Source organism: Oryzias latipes, chromosome 6 (assembly GCF_053564925.1).
Source record: "Oryzias latipes strain Hd-rR chromosome 6, Olatipes_Hd-rR_3.1".
In the NCBI taxonomy this organism is placed as follows: Eukaryota; Metazoa; Chordata; class Actinopteri; order Beloniformes; family Adrianichthyidae; genus Oryzias; species Oryzias latipes.
In genome coordinates, this window is record NC_136242.1 from 5,757,763 (window position 1) to 5,778,492 (window position 20,730).

A 20,730-nucleotide genomic window follows, 5' to 3' on the forward strand; every position below is an offset into this window, starting at 1 on the left:
GGGAGGAATCTGGTGAGGGAGGGGTCCCATCTGTGCGTGATTGTCCTGTGTTTTCTGTTTTTAATAATTTTCATATTTTATGAATATTTTATCTGCTTTTATGTTAGCACTTTGTGTTTTTAACCAAAATGAAAGGCGTTATACAAATCATTAAAGTTTGAACGGATACAAGGGTAATTCTTTAGTCTCCACAAGTAGGTACGATGTTTTTGTCTGTCACCAATGGTAGGCAGACAGAGTGAGGGTAGTTTTGTCCCAGCTCCTGACCAAACATCATCATCAGCGTAAATTCACTCTGGATTGTTCACCCACTAATAGTGAACGTGAGCTGGGATTAGACCGTCGTGAGACAGGTTAGTTTTACCCTACTGATGATGTGTTGTTGCAATGGTAATCCTTGCTTAGTTGGCACTAAGGCCGCAGCAAGTTCCTCATTTGAGGGAAAACTGTGTGCATATATAACAGACCATTTTCCAGAACTGCAGGCTTTTTTTTCTTCAAGCAGCATCTCCATTTCTAAACTATCTGCTCCTCTCAGTTCACGAGAAGCATTTGTTTTTCAATATTTCTGTCTAACCCCCACCTGCCTCATTTTGAAAGACCAAAAAACACCAATGAATGTGGTACAGAGTCTGCTGGTTTGAAAAACATGACACTTTTTTGCGTAAATGTAGAATTTGAATTTTTCTGATTTTGTTGATGCCTTGTGTTTACCCTTTAAACTTTTATGTGTTGTTGGCATTCCTCTATTAGTATCTTTCACTGTTTGTAGAAAGGAAAAAGCATCACCTTTTTTCATTATTTGTCTGACTGTGTAGTGATGGAGTAACAGCACACAAGCAGGATGTAGTTTGCAGTTTCCTCTGCTGAGTCAGACCAACAAAAAGTGTGATATTTTTTGGAAATAGATTAATAATCAAATCAGAAGGAATCATGTGATGACAAAAACAAGGGTCAATCAAAATGTTCTCCCCTGGTGCTCTGTGATATTTAACAAAACTCACAATGTTGAGAAATATGCTTGGGTACTAAAATAATGATACAAGCTCTGAGATCATGTTAATAAACGTTCACTTTCTGACAGCTGTGGAGGGACGGTAGGTACGCATACACATAAGCTGTGTGGTGTTTGTAGATGTCTGAGCACAGAGTGGCAGAAATGTGGAGCTGAATGATGTAAATAGGTGCATAAATCTAGTAATCCAGATTAAGATGCCTTTCAGCTGCAGCATTGGCTGATGAGTTGATTAAACAATGTGTTTGAAAAAAGTAAAAGAAGATAAAGCTTATATTGAAACTGAACAAAACTGAAGAACTGCAGTATAAAGAAAAGGTCTGGCTTGGTTCTGCTGTGGGGAAACGGTATCATGGGGATCCATTTCTTCCAAGGCCCACCTCGACCATGAGGGTCCTTGCCACAGTGCCCGCCCAACACAGCAGCTCACGGCCCTCTCTACGGCTATTAGACCACAGCGGGACCCCAGCCGGCCTGATTAGAAAGAGTGCTGCGCAACAGCACCCCCTAAAGGCAAAGCTGCTAGTGCCCCAGAAGAATGGATCCCCACGAGGAACCACTGGAGTAAGAAACAACAGAATATAAATAATAACTATTGAAAAAAAAAAGAATTATATATAACAATTATTATTATTTTTAAAAAGCATTAGAAATGATCAAAGCATAACCTTAATATCAATAATATAATAATAATAACATAATGGGTAATATTTTACAATAAAAGTCCTTGTATAAAAAAATAATTAAATAGGGAAAATGTCACTTCCCGCCTGGATTACTGTAACTCCCTCCCTTTTGGTTTACCACAAAAACTCTACATAAACTACAATTTGTTCAAAAATCTGCTGCTGGAATTATCACTCCATCCAACACGTCACACCTGTCCTTCAGCAGCTCTATAGGCTGCCAATCACACACCCAATTACACACAAATACTTACTTTTTAGTACATAAGCCATCCACAACCTTGCCCCTCCATACCTGTCGGAGCTTGTTCACGTCGCCACACCCACCCGTACCCTCAGATCCTCCTCCTCCCTTTAACTGCTCGCCTCGTCACTATGGGGAGCAGAGCAATCAGCTATTCTGCCCCCCGACTCTGGAATTCATTACACCCTGACCTCCTAAACAGCTCTCTCTCACAACTCTCCAAGAAACTAAAAACCCACCTTTTCCAACTTGCATATTTCCCCCCATTACTTGACATTCTTGGCCTGTTTTAAAGTGCATATCTTACTGTATAGTTTCAGTTTCAGTTAATTTCAAACACAAATGAAAAATCAACACAGTGGTTTAAAAAGACATAAAACAATACAGTGTGCTTGAAATGGAGTGGGTTGAAGAGAAATCTTGTCTGCTCTCACCCCTTTTTACAAAACCTGATGGTGTGCGTATTCAATAAGCGTATTGCTATTTACAGATAGGTACAAAACATTCACGGTACAAGTCTGCATGTCAACTGTGCAAAAGTGACATTTTTTGTTTAATTCATCGTTTCTGGCCTTATGCAGTACTATTAGTGACTTCTTGTAGTTTTTTTGAATACATGTTAACTTTTGGTTTATTTTAAACATTCATCTACGGTGGCCCTGAAGTGCAAAGCATTCAACAAATCACCCGATACAAAAACATTTTTAAGATCCCAACAACAATTATAAAAAAAAAAAAAGTTAAAAAGCAGCATTACATTTAGAAAACAAAACAAAATTTCAGAAACCAAAACTTGAAAAAAAAATTAAAAAAAAATAAAATTCAGAAAACAAAATTAATTTCCAGGAAAAAAAAAGAAACATTAAAAAATGAAAATATTTCAGAAAACAAAATTAATTTACAGGAAAAAAAGGAAATATCAAAAAATGAAAACATTTCAGAAAAAAAATGAAATATTAAAAAATGAAAAACATTTCAGAACACAGAATGAATTTCCAGAAAACAAAACGAAATCTTCAAAAATGAAAAACATTTCCAAACCGGAAGAGGCAGGTACTACAGGACAACGCTGATTGGATGATGATTTTTGTCAATCAGTTGAACTGAAAATTATTTTAAATGAAGCGATGCCGGATTTTATCGTCCAAACAACAATGTACTATAATAATCCACGTATTTCCCATTTATATATCAAATAAAAATTGCAGCAAACTGTTAATGAACTTTTAAATTATTTTTTTAACATTTCGCCTGACACACGGTCACCCGGAAGTAGTTTGTGAGCACTTTTACTTTGAACGCTGTGCGCTAATTTCTACGGCTGCGAGGTTCACGCTGTCAATCATCTTTAGGTAAGAATCAATTCTGTGATCTTTTCTTTTGTCAGTCACATGTCTCTAAGGATGTTAATTTTAGGATGTTAAAGTGCTGCTTTGAAAAGATAATTTCTTTTTATCTTGCGCATGCACAAAAGGAACCCGATGGAGACGAACCGTCTTCACATGATAGCCGTTCCCGTTTTCGGTGACAACATGAGAGAAAAAGCTCCGAGCCAGCCTGATTCTGTGATTTATACAGTAATTACAGTAATTATATGGCATCAGTGTTGCTAAAAATCGACTTTAAGTATGAAATCAGTAAACAAGTTCTTATGGGAAATAATATTAAAGTGCATTGTATATTTTTGAACCATGGATATACATATACTGACACATAAAAATAAATTTTAAAAGTTTATAAAATACTTAATTGAATTAACATGTGATATTTCTGCAGGTGAAGTTACTCAAAGCGAAGTTCCAGAAAGGTTTGTGCTGCAGAAGAACAGATGGCAGCTCTACATGGGAATACAAGAAGACTAAAGTCATTCATATCATTGTGCAGTGTACAGGCAAGTCACCATGATTTATGTGCAATGTAATCAATAAATATTATTTAACCTTAATATCTAAATTTTTTTTTTTTTTAAATTGCAGGTCCTTTAAAAAAAGTCTTTAACCTGCTGCATAAGCCTGATTAGTTGTAAATGATGCAGTGGGGAGTGAAAAACGAAGCACAATTCCTGGCTTTAGCGTCGGGCTGATGATCTGGAAATCGCATCTATGAGGAATCGCATCAAACACTTGTACAACTCCAAACAACTTAATGTTCCTTTAAGCAAAACTCCAGTTTAAAATGTTCATATTAGGCTTGCTTCATTTAGGAGTTTTTCCATGTTTACCATTTTAGGTTTTTAAAGCTTTATTAACAAAGATGATGTTTGATTTTCAAAGCTGTTGTTTAGAAATGTTTTTTTGTCAATGAAAAAACTGAATGCTGATGTGAGGATTGTAATAATGGATATGAAAATAAACAAATTTGTTTCATAGCAATGCAGTATATTTATTGAAAACTTAACATGAATACGTTATTCAGTAACCGAAACAAAGAAACAGTTGTGGATTTTCCTTTATGGGCTTCTTCATGCATTCAATCAAATGTTCCGTTTACAATCAGCATTTACTCAGCGTACCTGTCAGTCACATTTATTAGAGGAAAAAATGCATCTGGGAAAAGTCTGTTTGTGCTTAACAACTATATCAAAAAGAGTCATGTCAGGGAAGGTTTGTCCACATTGCTGCTCAGCATCACATCCAGAGGAAGATGCACAGGTAAGGGACCCCAGTTCCTGCTCGTACATGCTTGCAGCTTCCTCTGCACTGGACTCCAGCTCCATTGAAATCCCTGACAGAAATAAATTAAAAATCCCTGACAGAAAAACATCGGCTGCCGTTCATCTTTCATTCAGGAAAAAGTTGAGTTCATCAAAATGAGGAGAAAATGGGTTAAACCAGAAATTCATTAGGGAGGGGTCAAAACACCAAACTCAGAATAAAATACATTATTTCAGTCTTATAAAAAATACATTCTAAAACAATTTGGTATTCCTCCTCTGCCTGAAAGACTAAAATGTTTTTTTTTAAAGATTTCTTTTTTACCATACAGACTTTGCCACCGTTAGTTACACACCTGGACGTGTCTGATGATGTGCACATCCAGTCATTTACTGTCATGTTTCTGTGCACTGACACACTCTAAAGTCACAGATCTTAATAGTGTGAATAAGAAGCATTCATAAATGTTATTCTGAGACACAAACTGCTGCAGTTTACCTGACAGCTTTGCTGATTTATGCTGCTGGTACACCTGTCTGAGAATCCTGCCCACGTGACCCCCCCCCCCTCTCCAGCTGATGAGGTAACCTGTCATTAACGTATGACTGAAGGATCTGTCTGTAAACACCCACCTAGAAATCACGTTTAACGCTACATTTATTAGATCAAACAAATGTGCCTCCATACCTTATCTGTGGATGGCGGGACTGCATTTCCTGATGTGCGCCGTCTTTAACACCCGTTTCTTCGCAACTGCTGCTTCAGACAGAATCCTCCCACAGAAATTTCGAAACATTTGTAAACCTGGTTGGTGTTGATATTTCTGCGTGCGTTCTGTCATCACATCCACTAAATATTCAAAGATTAACGTTTAAGTTAACGTTTTATCGTCCTTCCCTTATATTGTTTACCTGCGGAACGGACGTCATCCACACAAACTACTTCCGGGTGACCGTTCTGCTTCATACGAAATATTCAAAAAATAATTTAAACCTTCATTATCTGTTTGCTGAATTTTTGATTCAATATATAAATGGGAAATACGTGGATTATTATGGTACATTGTTGTTTGGACGATTTTTAGTTCAAATGATTGACAAACATCATCATCCAATCAGCGTTGTCCCATAGTACCTGCTTCTTCCGGTTTGGAAATGTTTTTCATTTTTGAAGATTTCGTTTTGTTTTCTGGAAATTCATTCTGTGTTCTGAAATGTTTTTCATTTTTTAATATTTCATTTTTTTCTGAAATGTTTTCATTTTTTAATATTTCTTTTTTTTTTTCTGGAAATGAATTTTGTTTTCTGAAATGTTTTTTTTTTTTTTTCTTTTTTCTTTTTTATGTTTTGGTTTTTGAAATTTTGTTTTGTTTTTCTAAAATGTAATACTGCTTTTTAAATAGTTGCTGTGATCTTAAAAATGTTTTTGTATCGAGTGATTTGTTGAATGGTTTGCACTTCAGGGCCACCGTATTCATCCAATCTGTTCCATAAATCCACACCACAATTTGATGAACACATTTTCTTTTTTGTAGTGCGAATGCCTGTTTTTTGAAATTCAGTTGTTTTCTTAGATTCTAACTCCCGTCTCTGAACATTTGCTGTATGTAAGTTGTTTCTGGCTTTGTACATGATGAGAGCCGTCTTCAGTTTCACTGGATCCCATCATTTCAATAAACCCGACTTTAAAATTAGAGTGTTTGGATGTGACCCATGGTCTACTCCATGAACAATTCCAGTAGCTTTTTTTTGTAAGATATATAATCACTGTAGGTTTGTTTTATAAGTATTTCCCCAAACTTCTATGCTGTGTAAATATGGTAGTATTATGGATGAATATATTAGTAAACTTGCTTTGTGAGCGTGAGTATGGTGTGTTTTTCCAAACACTGCTATGCTTTTAGCATGTTTAGCTCTGACCTGCTTTATTTGTGGTTTCCAGCTTATTTTGTCGTCCAAAATTAGTCCAATGATCTTGATTTCAGACACTCTTTCCAGAACATGGTTATCAATGGGAACTCTTATTTCTAAATCTGCAGGAATGTGGCGATTTCCAAAAATCATGAATTTAGTTTTGTTAACACTGAGTGACAGTTTATTTTTGTCATCCATTGTTTTAGGTTCCCTAATTCGGTATTTACTGTTTTTACAATTTCCATGAGATTCTCCCCTGTACAGACTATACTTGTGTCGTCTGCATATAAAAAGTATTTGAGTGTATTTGATACCAAGTGTGTGTTACTATTGTAAAGGATGAACAGTGTGGGACCTAATATTGACCCTTGCGGAACTCCACAGCTTAAATTTGGCAGGGCAAACTGCTGCCTGTTATTAATGTAACTGTTTAACCATTTTAATGCTGGTCCTCGTATTCCGTATCTTTCCAGTTTGTTTACTAGAATGCTATGATCAATAGTGTCAAAAGCCTTTTTCAGATCGATTATATTTATTCCGTTTCAGTCAGTAGATGTTTTGTTGGTAACGCTTTCTTTTACAGTATAGTACAATAAGGATAATTGATTAATTTCAAGCATTGCAGTCAAAGCAATAAAGAATTCACAGAGATTTATCAAACTCAATACAGAAATGATTAAATAACTAAAATATACTTTGTACTTCATCAAGGTCTTTTTGCTTTTTATGTTCATTTGAGCTTGTATTGTGTTTTCTCTTGCAGTTACAAACCCTGAAGAAGTCCTGCATTATTAGCAAACTCTACTGAAGGAAAGCACGGCCTCACATGTCGCCAGTGTAGTATAGACAAAAATACAATAGATTTGACTGCAACTATTGCAGAAATGACTTTGGCTGGAAAAGGTGAGGATCTGAGGCCATTTCCTGTTTTCACAGTGGGTGACAAACTCATGAGCTATGCAAAGGAGAGCAAATCATTCCTGGAACAACACAAAACTCTGGAAAAAAGATAAATAATATGAAAAAATCTGTTCTTTGGAATACTCATTTCTACTGTTTTGTTGAGAACTTAAAACAAATTTCATTGTGCTGACACTTCGTATGCTGCAGAAGTGTATCATATTAAAGATTTTTGTTTTCACTGCTGTCTTGTTTTTCTGTAAATTTGCCACATGTTACAAGAAGTAATCAGGCCAGAATATGTTTTTACAATGCAGTTACTTTACCCTTACCAACAAGTTAGCATTGTCTCCTTGGTTAAAGTCAGAAGACCAAGTGTGTATGTACACTGTACGGGAAGGTAATATGTGCATACCCCCAACATAACCAGCATTTAGTACTGAAAGTACCATGTAGTTGAATGGAAATAAGGCTGACTTTCTTTTACAGTCCAGTTTCATTGTACTTAAGGGGTAGTTTCTGTGGTAAATTCATGGTAAATACAATGAAACATACAGCGAGTGGAGACCTAAAGGTCAAGGTACTTTATTTGTACTTACCTTGTTCTTACATGTGGTCAGTACCACAAAAACACCTTTGCACAACATGTAGATACCCAGTAAGTATATTATAAATACCCTGTGTGTACCATATAAGTATGAGTCCAATAGTACCACATAAATACACAGCAAGTGACACAAAAAAGTACCACGTAAGTACCAAGTAAGTTCTATTAAAAGTACCATGTAAATACCCTGAAAGTACCCAGTAGTTACACAATGAGTACCATGTAAATACCACTTAAGTACACTGTAAGTACTGTACTGTAAAAAAAAGCGTTACCGTTTTGTTTTTGAATTGGTTGACGCTTTTTAGAACTTCTTTTGCTTCCACAGGTCCCAAATAGATCGAGTTTGGATTTCTTTTTATGCAGTGTTCATGTGTTTCTTTTTCTGATATTTTTGAAAAGTTTATTTCGTCGGTTAACTTTGCCCCTATTTTTACAAAATTATTCATTAAACTCCTTTGTCATATCCTGAATATTGTTGCAAATCTCATTTTTACCAACTAGATAGTCTGGGTAATTTGTTTTCCTTTTGTGTTTCCTGATGACACTGTTCAGTACTTTCCAAATTTCTTTAGTGTTTGATTTCTTTCTTTCTAATATTTCTGTGTAGTTTTTTTTTTTTTTTTTTTTTTGTATCACTGCTCCGCTTCAACAGTTTCTTTTTTTTAAGAATTAATTGTATAAACTTTTCTTTATTTTTCCATGCGTTTCTCAGTCCAGTGGTCATCCATGGGTTTTTATTATGTTGTTTTCTATTACAGGATTTTGTAAGTGGGCAGTTTTTGTCGTATATGGATGTAAACTCCTGCAAAAATGTGTCATAATCTGCGCTGACATCATTGCTTTCATACAGAGTTTTCCAGGTTTGTGCTTGTAGTTCTGATTTAAATGCATTTATTGAATCCTCTGTTAGTTTTCTTCTGTAAACTATTTGTTTTTTTTCTTTCATTTCTCTGCAAACGCATTCATAGTTAGAAAATACTGGGAGGTGGTCGCTGATGTCTGTCATTAGTAATCCCCTCTTTATTCTGTTTTTTAAACAGTTTGTGAAAATGTTTGTTGTTATTCTGCTGGGTTTGTTGATTAATGGATAAAAGCTTAAACTGTACATTGTATGCGTGAAATCTTCTGTTTTGGTGTGATTGTTTGGGTTCAACAAATCTACGTTAAAATCGCCAAAAAGAAATGTGACCTTATTGGAAATATTAGCAAACATGTTTTCAATAGCACTTGTGAAGGTTTCCATGTCCGATGCAGGGACTCGATATACGAAGCTGACTATGATGTTACTTTGTTTCTCCATACTAATCTCTACAGATATATATTCCATGACATCATCAATGCAGCCCGACATTGTCTCCACAACTTTGTGTTTAAGACTGTTGTGTATATAAAGAGCCCTTACTTATTTTTCCTGTTCACGTAGTGAAAGTCATAGCTCTCCAGCTGGAAACCCTTTTCTGCCTTTAGCCAGGTCTCTGGTATTGCAATTATTTTGAAAGGTTTGTTAAATTGTTGCAAGTATTCTTCAATGGTTTGATGGTTCGCGTATAAGCTTCTGCTGTTCAAATGAATGATTGAGAGTTCGTGATTAGGATTTGTGTTTCTATTGTATTCTTCTTCTGTGTAATAACTGCAGTGGTTCTTCACAAAGTCAAAGAAATTGGTATCTGGGTCAATGTCTAAGTCCATAGTTGTGTATTATTTTTTTGATTCTTGTTAGAGAGGAATGTACTTTTGCCGTTTTCTATCACAATTGATCCAATTCTTCCATTTCTCTGATTGCGATGACTTTTGCCTGTTCAGGTGGGCCGTTTAGTTTAATGAAAACTTTGTAGTTTTTTGTACACGTCGGTTGTATTTTTTTTTCTTTTCTGAGAAACCGTGCTTTCCGTGTGATGTCAGCATTTTTCTTGGTTAGATGTTCAATCATGTAGACGTTCGTTCCTTTTAGTTTTCTTCCTTGCTTTAGGAGGGCATTTTTATGCTTTCTATTTGGAAATCGCTTTATTATCGCTGGGGGGTTGTTTTCATTTTCCTCGGTGGGGGATGACAGCCTTCGATGTCGTTGCTGTTGATGGCAATGCCTTTTTTATTTAGGAATGCTACGACTTGTTGTTCCACTGATTCTTGCTCTGCCTGTCTTTCTACCCCATCATCTGCTGGTTTAACTGCCCTGGCACAGGAAGACGGTTTGATAGCAAGACCACTAATAACAACATCATTCATGCGTGAATACTGTTCCAGGTCCGACACTTGACCTTTGAGCTTTGCAATCTCTGAATCTTTTTCTGCGATATGTTTTTTTAACTCCATTGCCGCTCCATTTAGTTTTTTTTACCTCTTCAATTAAGTCTACAATTCGTTCCTGATTCTTTGAGAAAGTTATTTCTTCAAACATGCAGCTAAACGATTTTTTAAAGTCCTGTTCTTCCTCAGTCATTGTGCTGCTTTGCTTGCCTTTTGTGGGTGGAACGGTAACTTGTTACCGATTGTCTGCTGCGGCTGGTGCTGTTTTCTGCTGCTGGATGTGGACCTTGTTTTGCGGTTAGCCTGGCTAGGCTAGCTTCGGTGTCAGTGATCGCCGAGAGGAAGGTCGCCGATTTAGTATTGGACCCAGAATTGACCCTTGGGGAACCCCACAACTTGTTTTGTGGATTCTTGAGAACCATGTATCCACACTTACTTAAAATGTCCATCTGTGAACATCAACCGAACTCTCTGGTCATACGTCTTTGCTAATTCAAAGTGTTTTCACACATTGGAGTGGAATGATGGACTGATCACTTTTTGCTAACATCATGTAAAGTATGAGTTGTCCGCTGTGATGCTCTTGGTTGTTTTTACACTATAGTAAAATAAATCTACTGTGTCTCAATCCACATGGTATTTTCCAAGATTAATTCATTTTTCAACTAATCTCATTTTTAAAAAACCTTTTAATGTCATAGGTTAATCTGATTCGATTCTGCCTCAGACAGATCAATCAGATTGGTTTGCAGGACTGGAAATCGTTTCATCGTTACACCCATAATGTTAACTGATTGATTCGTGAAAAATTCAAACATGAACAAAAAGTCAACCGATCACAGGCGGACTCACAGTTCTACAAGCTGGAGATATTCAAAGCTTTGCCACGACAGCGTCTTCAGCCTGGGGTTCCTGGAGAAGTCTCTGAGGGACACAACAAAAAGGCCACAAGTTAAACCTCTTTTCAGGGCTATTCTTTATGTATTCATACGTTATTTTATTATTTTATATTTCCTTTATTTGCGCAGTTTGCTTAAAGCTAATTAGCACCACGTTTGCTTCCAACTCATACTGTAAAAGACAAAAAAAAGAGAGAAGACTTAAGAAGAGAGTAATGCTCCTGTCATGAAAAGGAGTAATAAAAGAGAATTTTTTTGTGATTAGGTTTCACTTAATGCCAGTTTTTGTTAATCTTCTCTGTGAGTCTCAATTCTGTGGACTACATTTACCAACTCCTAAGGAGGGACAGTAGCTACTAGATGTCCTGGGAGTCACTCAAAGGCCCACCCCGATCATCTTTAGATCTATTTTCAAACTGTTCCCGTTGGTCTTTCAATTAAGACTACACCGTTTTTTTTTGTGCCAAAATCAAAAAACCTGTGTCGTTTTCTAGGAGATGGTTTCTGCAGAGCAGCAGGAGTTCATCAGAAATTCCCCTCTGAGTTGTGGGCGGGACTGTTGGTGAGGAGTAAGCTACATTTCCCATCATCCCTCTGTTTATACTCCTGCCAGCATACAGCCCCTCGAACCCTCAACTAACATTACCAATGCAATAAAAATGGCGAGAAATATTGCAGCTTTCCCGTTGTAAAGTTTGATCTAGATTCCAGCTCATCCTAGGAAAACAAGACGTATTTGGATCTATTTGTCTGCAAGTGGATGCATCAGAATGGAGCAGAGCAGGAACCTTGAGATCTGAGCTAACCAAGTGGTCTAAGATCTTCTATTTCATGTGGGCAGCCTGTGTGCCCCATACAGGTTTTCACATGACTCCCCCCGCAGACAGGTGTGAGGTGTTTCCAAATGCTGTTAGCAAAGTATGTTGGTGTTTTTCATCTTTATGCAGTAACAAAGCTTTAGCATCAAAGCTTTGACTGACATAAGGATGATTTAAGAAACATGAGGAAGGCTGTTTCCTCAGTCTGGACCCACCCTGACTGTCTAAAAAGAATTTTTTATTATTTAAAAACTATAACTAACTTCATTTACATAAAAACACAGTAGTGGATTACCTCAGGATATCCTTTCAGCAGACCTAAGCAGGACTGCTGTACTAACAGACGATTCTTGTTGAAATCAGTTTACTTGTGATGAGGATGAACAACTGTGGTTTCATGAACAGTTCTCAAATTTGCAGGTCTCATCTCAAAGCCTTTTTTTGTCTTTTGGCTCTGCATTAAATGTTTGCAATTCTCTGTTGCTTCATCTTGTGTACTTGTTATTTTTAAGTGATACCTTTTTTAATGCTAGTTTTTTATTTTGATGCCATACAGAATTTGTACCAAAACCTGTGTAAGTTTCAGGTGTACTCACATGTACTGCAGGTAAGGATTTCTGGAGAAAACTCGAGTCTGGATGGATTTCAATCCACTCCGTGTAATTGTCCTTAAAAACACACACAAATGCATGTTTATGCAGAGAGAAGACACAAAACATGACAGCCGCTGAAGCTCCGTTTCCCCCCATAAACACCAAGAAAGTCTGCTGAAAGTGAGCTGGCAAACAGAAGGGCAAACTGTTTAAAGACTGTGCAGCTGTTTACTAAAACAGTGAGCTTGTTGGTTTTATATACCTCCTTTGGTAAACGCATCTCATTTTAAAATTACAGTAAAGTAAAACAGACAAAGTAATTAGGCAAATACTTGATACCAGTTTATTTTAAGAAGCAAAGCTCCTTTTCTATATGCATGCAACTGTAAGTGCAAAAGCAGAACATTGTGGGAGGGGTTGAGTTACAGGCTGCAGCATCAGCTGGTTGTGAGAATAGATCAAGCATTGTGTATTTCAAATTAAAATGTTAATCATTTAAAGTTTTAATAATTCCCTGAGATTTCTTTTCTGTTTTGCTAAATGGATCTGAAAGCTTTTTAAATATAGCAGCCGAGACTGTAAACAGAATGATGGATTCATTTAGAATGATGCCAACACACGTTTATATTGAGAATAAACTGGATAAGCTGCACGCAGTGGTTAGTGCTCTTGCCTCACAGCAAGAAGTCCTCTGGTTCAAGTCCCGACTGGGGGACTTGAACCAGCACATCAATGGGGGGCCTTTCTGTGTGGAGTTTGCATGTTCTCCCAGTGTGTGTGAATTTTCCCCGGCTCCCTCCCACCATCCAAAAACATTCACATAAGTTCATTGGTTACTCTAAATTGTCTCTAAATGTGAGGGTGCATTAGTGTGTGATTGTGGCCCTGTGACAGACTGGTGACCTGTCCAGGATCTCCCCAGCCTTCACCCACAAGTAGCCGGGATAGGCTCCAGCAGCCCAGTGACCCCGAAAGGAATAAAACAGATTAGAAAAAATGAATGAACACACTAGAGTAGTTCAAATGTACTTTTACAGGTGGACTTAACACATTTTCTATCCATCAAAGGTACAAACTGAAAAAAACTGCTGTCACTTCAGAAGTCTGTGTTGTTGAGACATAACTTTGTGTTCACAGAGGCAGCAGGTACTCACAGTCGCTGTAAGCCTGGATAAAGCTCCATATCAACGTCTCTCAGCATCTCTAGACCAGTCCAGTTCTCTATGTGACTGCAGAGAAATACACATGCATCAACAAAACCAGTAAATATATTATCAGCATCAAAGACAATCAGACAAACATTCAGTGTGACCCACTCAAACATCTGTCCTTTTAAAAACTCGCAACGGAAGAAAAAGTCTGTTTGTGAAGATAAAACATCGGCTGTGGGAAAGATAACAGATGAGGATTGTGGTTTTTTTTAATCACAAACATGACATTAAGCCAAGACAAATTAGCCTTCTGTGACAATGACTGCAGATTTAATTGATTTTTGGGGCAACATTGGTGCATTAATGATGAAAATATTGACTTCTTTACCATTTTTATGTTAGGCAGCATGCTGATATTGATGCCTGAACCGTATCGATCTGGAACTTTTTGTCATAATGCATTTATGAAAGAGTCTGTTTCACGCAAACATGAAAAGGAGGACATGTGTTATGTAGTTTCCATGAAGGTCGGTCATTTTGTGTTTCTGCCTCCTCCAAACTCTTCACATCCATTTTCCCTTCCTCACTCCAGGACAAAAACAAGAGTTTGGCGGACGGATGGAAAATTCCCTCTCTGTCATTCTGATGGCTCCTCTGATTGTCTCAAGTTTATCTGTGGCTTTCATCCAATCATCTGTTTTTCTTCTGTCTTTTTTTTGTTTTGTTTTCAAACATTATTATGGTAAGAAATTTTTTTTTGCTAGGAATTTTAGGAAAGCAACATAAAAAGCTTTTAAAGACATCGTACACAACCACAGAAAAAAGTCAAAACATTTCAGCAACATTCCTGCTCAGTCAAAAGCTCAAAAACCGGCTGTATGATATAGTTTCAAAGGCACATGTGAGACTAAAAGTTAAAAATGTCTTTATTTAAAACAGGGGACAACACAGAAGAACATTGATCATAAGAAGTGTGAAAAGATGTGTTGTGCCAGGTTATAGAAAAATGCTCATTTCCGCCTGTAGTCCCTACGAAAGTAAGAACAGGAAAAGAAGAATAAAATCACTAGAATTCAACAGAGTGGGATGATGTGCTGTCAACCATCGGGATGGACGATGACATCGTCGGGGGGGGGGGGGGGGGGGGGTATTTTTACATTTTTCCTGCTATTCGTTTTTTTGCTTTCTTCATTTTATTTCCCAACTAATCCGCGATGATCCAGTATAAACTGAGGGAAGTGACTTTAACAAAAAAGTAACAAACAAAATAGAAAAGAAGTAGTCCGCTCCCGCACTTCACTAGTCAAGTGGACCGGCGGAGCGCGGACTTACAGCTTTGTGTTTGAGGGGAAGGGGGGGGGGGTGCTTTGTTACATGAGCGCTATGTGTGGGAGATTTAAGACTGCGATCCGTCCCGCAGCTCTAGGGGAACAAGCAACCGAACTCAGAACCGGGTCTAAAGTGTGTGTCTGAGCACAGCTCGGATCGTCAGCACACACAGCGGTTTGAGCTTCAAAGCAGAAATGTCGCTCAGTCCTTAGAAAACATTCAAACAATCACGCAGATTTGTGTTTCCAGTCGTGTCCCGACTAAATAAAGGCTGATGTTATTCTTACATGTTTACGTGCAGCCAGCAAGCAGCACCACCCAAAGCTAATGTTGTTAGCCCGTGTTAGCATACTGCTAATCCTGGCTTCGTTCAGAAAAAGCACTGACCACACGGATTAAAATTCAAATGATGAGCGAACAGGTGTTTCATAATAACCGTAACATTATTAAAAGCACGTTTAGAAGATCATCTCGTATTTTACCGAGCTGACATGTCAATGTATATAGCCGCTCGGCGCTGTTTAACATTGTTTTGTATTGAATTGTTACATTCAATAAAGTTTGGGGAAAAAAAGCCGCTGGCGTAATTTATATTCTTCCGGTTTTCAAACCCTACTGCGCATGTGCGAATGATTTATTCCGACGGAAAGTGTGACTTTAGTGAACGTTTTTATATTCTGAAAACATTTTTCTGGGCCCATCTACACAGTTGGATTCTAATCCGACCATTGATCCCATCAAGATATTTTGTACATGTAACTGCGGCTTATGGTGTCGACGCGCAACGTGGCGGGGGCGTGGCATCACGATGGTAGTCTCTCCATCGGGATGTCAGTCACCCATCACGATGGACGATCGGCACAACCCTAGTGCAAACGTGCTTACTCAACAACCATGCTTTGATAAGCATGAGAACGTATGGGAGTTTGAACATAGGATCAGTTCTGTGTTCTACGAACTCATGGCCACACATGAGAAGGAAAACTTCCAAAGTTTTACGTTTGAGAGATGCTACACTCACCCTGATGTACAGTGCTTTCAGAGCAGAGTCTTAAAAACCTTTTTCAGAGGGGGAGCAGAAGCGTTATAAATAATTTTATGAAGTAAACACACGTTTTATTATACGGTCAAGTTTTTCAAATTTAGAATACCATAATTAGTGAGTAAATGACAGTGATGATGGTGCTGTGGGTTTTTGGCCTGGATCTAAAGGCAATTATTATCAAATGAGTCGAGTGGTTCTGTCACTGTTTTACATGCTTGAGACCTGGATGTGATACAGTAGAAAAAATGGGAGATGATCATTGCATTTAGGTTTGTACTTGAGAGTTTCTAAAGCTGCATTCACCCTGAATGTGATTGGCGCTGCAGATTCGCGTCGGCTGCCCCTCTTTCATCACTCGGCGAATTTTCTGCTCACCGCCTGTCCAACAATGTGTTCCTTAAGCTTGAAGTGTGTGGGAGGAGCTATCAGCTTATGCTTTTAGCCTGATCGCTACATGGAGTGGTCTCTGTGTTTATCTCATTTACAATGCATGGAAGACACAGATGATGTTGAAAGATCAGGTTTACTTATTTTGAAGAGTTCTAAAAAATCATTAGTAATGATCGCACCTCCATGTCTGGGGTCATGAGATCATTCATAGATTCTCCCGGTACAGTGATCTTCTCTGTGTCTCTCTGACCGAGTTTGAAGGCTTGCCGTCCCACGTTAACCCAAGAGGGTGAAAATAACAACCAGAATAAAATCAGGGGACTTTTTTTATTGTCTGGATGAAAATAAGAAAATATTATAAAGTTGAGGAGGCCAAAGCAGGCTGCCTCCCCATCCCACAGCGAGTCTCTGTCAGGCCGTCAGCTCGCCTCCTGGGAGTTGCTATAGTGATCGTGATCGCTTCAGCCCCATGGACCCTGCAAACTGTCTTTGGTGTACCCGCCCTCACTTAACGGTAGCCGGGACGGGCTCCAGCAACACTGTTGCTCCGAAAATGATACGGTGAGTTAAAAAATGGATGGAAGTTCAGGAAAACTATGTATCGGTTCACTGTATTGGATGTGTTTTAACCACTGAATACGTCACGTGCCCAAACTTGAATCCCTCATCGGTTGATGCCTCGCGGTAAACGCCCCAGAGTTTAGATTTTTTAATTCTTGCCCGCGGTGGCACGCCGCTCAAATCGCTCTGCTGTGAAACCAAGTGTCAGATCTAGAGTGACCTCAAAGTATTTAAATTCTATTCTATTAAATTCTAATTTTATTTTTCTGACTGTTAACAATCTCCGTATATGTTTACACCTATTATTGAAGAATGCGGTTAAAGTTTTCTCAAGATTTACAGTACAACGTGACTTATATGACCAGTCACTAACCTTGTTCATGACTTTTGGATTTTTTCTAGAAACCTCTATTGCACTTTTCCCATGAGTGTATAGAACAGTATCGTCAGCATACATTATAATATAAGCATCTTCACAGACAAAAGGTAAGTTGTTTACGTATAAACAGAAGAATGGCAGCCCTAAGATTGACCCTTGTGGATCTCCCAGTGAAAGAGAAAGTGTACCATTCACTGGTGCATCAGACATAGTCCAATTATATTTTACCAAACCATTATTTTAAAACAAAAAAAGGTTTTCCAACAAAAAAGACTATAAATGATACGCCAAGTGTGCATGTGTGGGGATGTGATGCAGTGGTTGTGTATCCTGCTACACTCTGGCGACCTTTAAAATGCAAGGAAAACACAACCTCAAACACAACATTTAGAACCCTCCCCCTCCACAAAAATTAAACAAATCCAGAATCTCTTTGGTTTAATGACAAAGCAGCAGCTTAGTATGCCACCATCCCATTGCGCCTCTGGAAAGCGTGCCCATTGTCAGATGGTGGGTGGCGCCCTGCTGCTGTCCAGGCGTCTTCCTTCATCAAGCGCAAACACAAACACAAACTAAGTTCACAAAATAAAACATGGGCCAGGGCTGCCAACAGTGGAGCATTCAGTTTATCTCCTGCTCTTATTCTTCTATCCTTCTGAAACTACTGAGGTGTTTTTACCCTCCTGTGCAGGGTTTCACTTGTTTGTGCCCATATTTGGGCATCAGGGTATATTCTGACCCTGGTGAGGAAAAACAAAGCACTTTGATTCATCAAAGTTTGAAATCTTTTTATACACGTCAGTTTAAAAATTAGATTTTTTTGGGGGGGTAAAAAGAATGTAAAAACATTTTACAAAACACAGATGAATGTGTCGTTGCGTCTTTTTGGAAAAAGAAAAAAATCCGAATAAGACTCAGGTTGTTTTTTGTAACATCTAGTATGTACGATTCAGCTCCGGAGAACAACATCAAACCAAAAGCCTTTTTTAAAAAGTGTTTTTCCTGACTTTATTTTTCCATTTGAAACAAAACGGGATCTAAATAAAAAGGTGAGCATTTTCTTCCCAACCAAGAATCTTCATATAAGATGTTTTTATTTGCAGTTTCTTTATAAATTAAACATATTTGCCCCCAATATGTAAAAACATAAAGTGGACACGCTCATGTCCAAAAGGGTTAGGATAAAAAATTCAAGAAGCTCAAAACTACAAAATAAAGCAAAAGGTTGGATTCATGAACTCTGTCAGATGATTTTCATTTCTTTTTCTTTTCTCTAGTGTTGATGGATTATTCCATCCTTTTGCAACCGAACACACCAACATGCCCAGGTTCCATCTGGAATGTGGAATGTGGTATACTGTACATCATAAAAGAGAAGACCTGAAAAAGATGGACAAACAAGCAACCCAGCAGGAGTTCACCCTTTCAAATGGAAGCTGCTGTGACTGAGGCAAAAACTCAAAACCTTACTGACCAGGAAAAGGAAAAGCCCGATCCTCACCAATCTATGAATAGTGTCCCACACATACCAGCTTCTCTTTTGAGATATTATGCATAAATTATGAATAAAAGTTACATTTTTGTCTTTGTAATGCACTTGTTAAACTCTCTTGTTTATAAATGCATTTAAATGTAGGTTTAGTGAATCATATTGACCTTGTTTTGTCCCGATTTATTATCACTCTACTTTTTTATTTTATTATTATCATTATTGTGTGAGTGTGTGTGTGTGGGGGGGGGGGGTGTTTTATTTTATGTTTTTATTGTTCTAAGATCATGTTCCATTTCAGTCCGTGTAGACTTTAAATAGGTTGATGGTTGGCCGCCTCGGTGGGGTCGGGCTAGGATCTGTGATGGAACCGTTGGTTTGGAAGGAGCTGGTGTTCTTCATCGTTCAGCCTTGAGCACTGCTTCACTTTAAAATTAGAGTTTATTTGTAGAAAACAATCTATTAAAGATTAAAAGTGCAGGTTTGAGAATATCCCCTTAGCTGCTAAAACACTTTAAACTTTCAGAAAATGCAGGTGGATCCTGAGAGAGCATGAAGGTTGGAGAAGATGAAGAAGACTCTGATCCAGTAAGTGTGATGGAAGTGTTGCATGTTGAAGAGTTAATGGATCACAGTGAACCTGCTGTCTTGTACACTTTTCGGCAACAGAGACAAATGATTATTGATTGATAATTAGATTCTCCTTTAATGTCTTACATACTGCACTCTTCCTCTCCAAAAGTCTAGAATCAGATTGGGTTCAATAAGTCCGTGCGGTGCCGGGAGACGTGTTCTTTCATAAAGTATGTGCAACTGCCTCGTTCTCCTGACTTTTGGTGGTTATTTGTGAAATGTGTTGCATCGCATGACAGAGAAAGCCCAAAGCCCGGGTCTTGGCGCTGGACTCACATGGTGGTGATGTTCTCCAGCAGGTCCTCCACGCCGCCGCTCAGGTTCCCCGCGCCGCTGGGGCCGTGGAAGGACGGCATCGGGAACAGCGTGCTGCTGTCCGGCCTGTTGCAGATGATGTCCGTGGAGGAGCAGGAACAGGAGGGCGGACAGTCCGGAAGGTCGCCCCGGCCGCTCTGGAGGAGAACCGGGAACAGAATCAGAGCCTTCCAGAGTGGAAACATAGATCCCAGAACGTCCATCCCGCATAAAAAAGACGTGGGTCCCTTTATACTCTTAACGTTAAAACACGGACAGAAAAACAACAAGCCGCGAAAGTTTGCTCAGAGCATCACTGCTGCCCTCTCCTCATTTCTGAGTCTGCAGCCCAAACGCTCAGTAGCGCGCGAGCGCTCCGTCTGTGTCTGCGCGCGCCTGATAGAGAGATCACAGGTTTGAAGACGCCATACACACTTTAGAGCAGGAGTGCTTACAAGTTTTTGGCACGAGAACGACAATGTCTTGAAGATCTACCAATATATATGTATATATAAAATCTATATAAAATCTCTCTCTCTCTCTCTATGTATATACATTTATATATACATATGTACATATAATCTATATATTTCTTATCCATCCATCCATCTCTCCACCTCTCCCTCCATCCTTTCTTCCATCCATTCATCCGTCCATCTATCCATCCATCCATTCTTCAATCCATCCGTCCATTCTTCCATCCATCCCTCCTTTTCTTTTTTTTTTCTTTTTTGGAGGGTGGGTTGTATCACTCAGATGTTAAAGCTTTTTCTCTGTAGATCCTTGAGCTTCTGTCATGATCCTTGGTTTGTAAGGCTTCAGAAAAACTGACTTTTCTTTTTCTTATTTCTACTTATACACATTTGTACAATTATTAAAC

At 38.4% G+C, this 20,730-nt stretch overlaps 1 protein-coding gene and 2 long non-coding RNA genes across 5 annotated transcripts in view; 1 reads left to right on the forward strand and 2 right to left on the reverse strand.

Moving 5' to 3' along the window:
• Window positions 1-20,225, reverse strand: part of LOC101168685 (NT-3 growth factor receptor) — a 44,074-nt gene extending 23,849 nt beyond the window's left edge. For both annotated transcript variants that reach the window (XM_011472849.4, XM_078948314.1), the window contains exons 1-4: window positions 19,833-20,225; window positions 13,734-13,808; window positions 12,583-12,654; window positions 11,122-11,193 (exon numbers count right to left, since the gene is read on the reverse strand). In XM_011472849.4, coding sequence (XP_011471151.1) covers window positions 11,122-11,193; window positions 12,583-12,654; window positions 13,734-13,808; window positions 19,833-20,074 — 461 coding nt within the window. In that variant the 5' untranslated portion in view covers window positions 20,075-20,225. The remainder of the gene's footprint in view (window positions 1-11,121; window positions 11,194-12,582; window positions 12,655-13,733; window positions 13,809-19,832) is intronic.
• Window positions 3,209-4,317, forward strand: LOC144992396 (uncharacterized). Of its 2 annotated transcripts, XR_013656300.1 has the most exons (4): window positions 3,260-3,297; window positions 3,420-3,522; window positions 3,722-3,836; window positions 3,922-4,057. It is a non-coding gene; the product is annotated as an uncharacterized LOC144992396 (long non-coding RNA). The 2 variants fall into 2 exon arrangements; XR_013656301.1 differs by lacking the exon at window positions 3,420-3,522 and having other exon boundaries at window positions 3,209-3,297; window positions 3,922-4,317.
• On the reverse strand, window positions 4,455-5,486 carry LOC144992395 (uncharacterized). Its single transcript, XR_013656299.1, has 2 exons — window positions 5,287-5,486; window positions 4,455-4,669 (listed from the first exon to the last, which is right to left on the reverse strand). It is a non-coding gene; the product is annotated as an uncharacterized LOC144992395 (long non-coding RNA).
• Window positions 20,226-20,730: the final 505 nt, after the last annotated feature.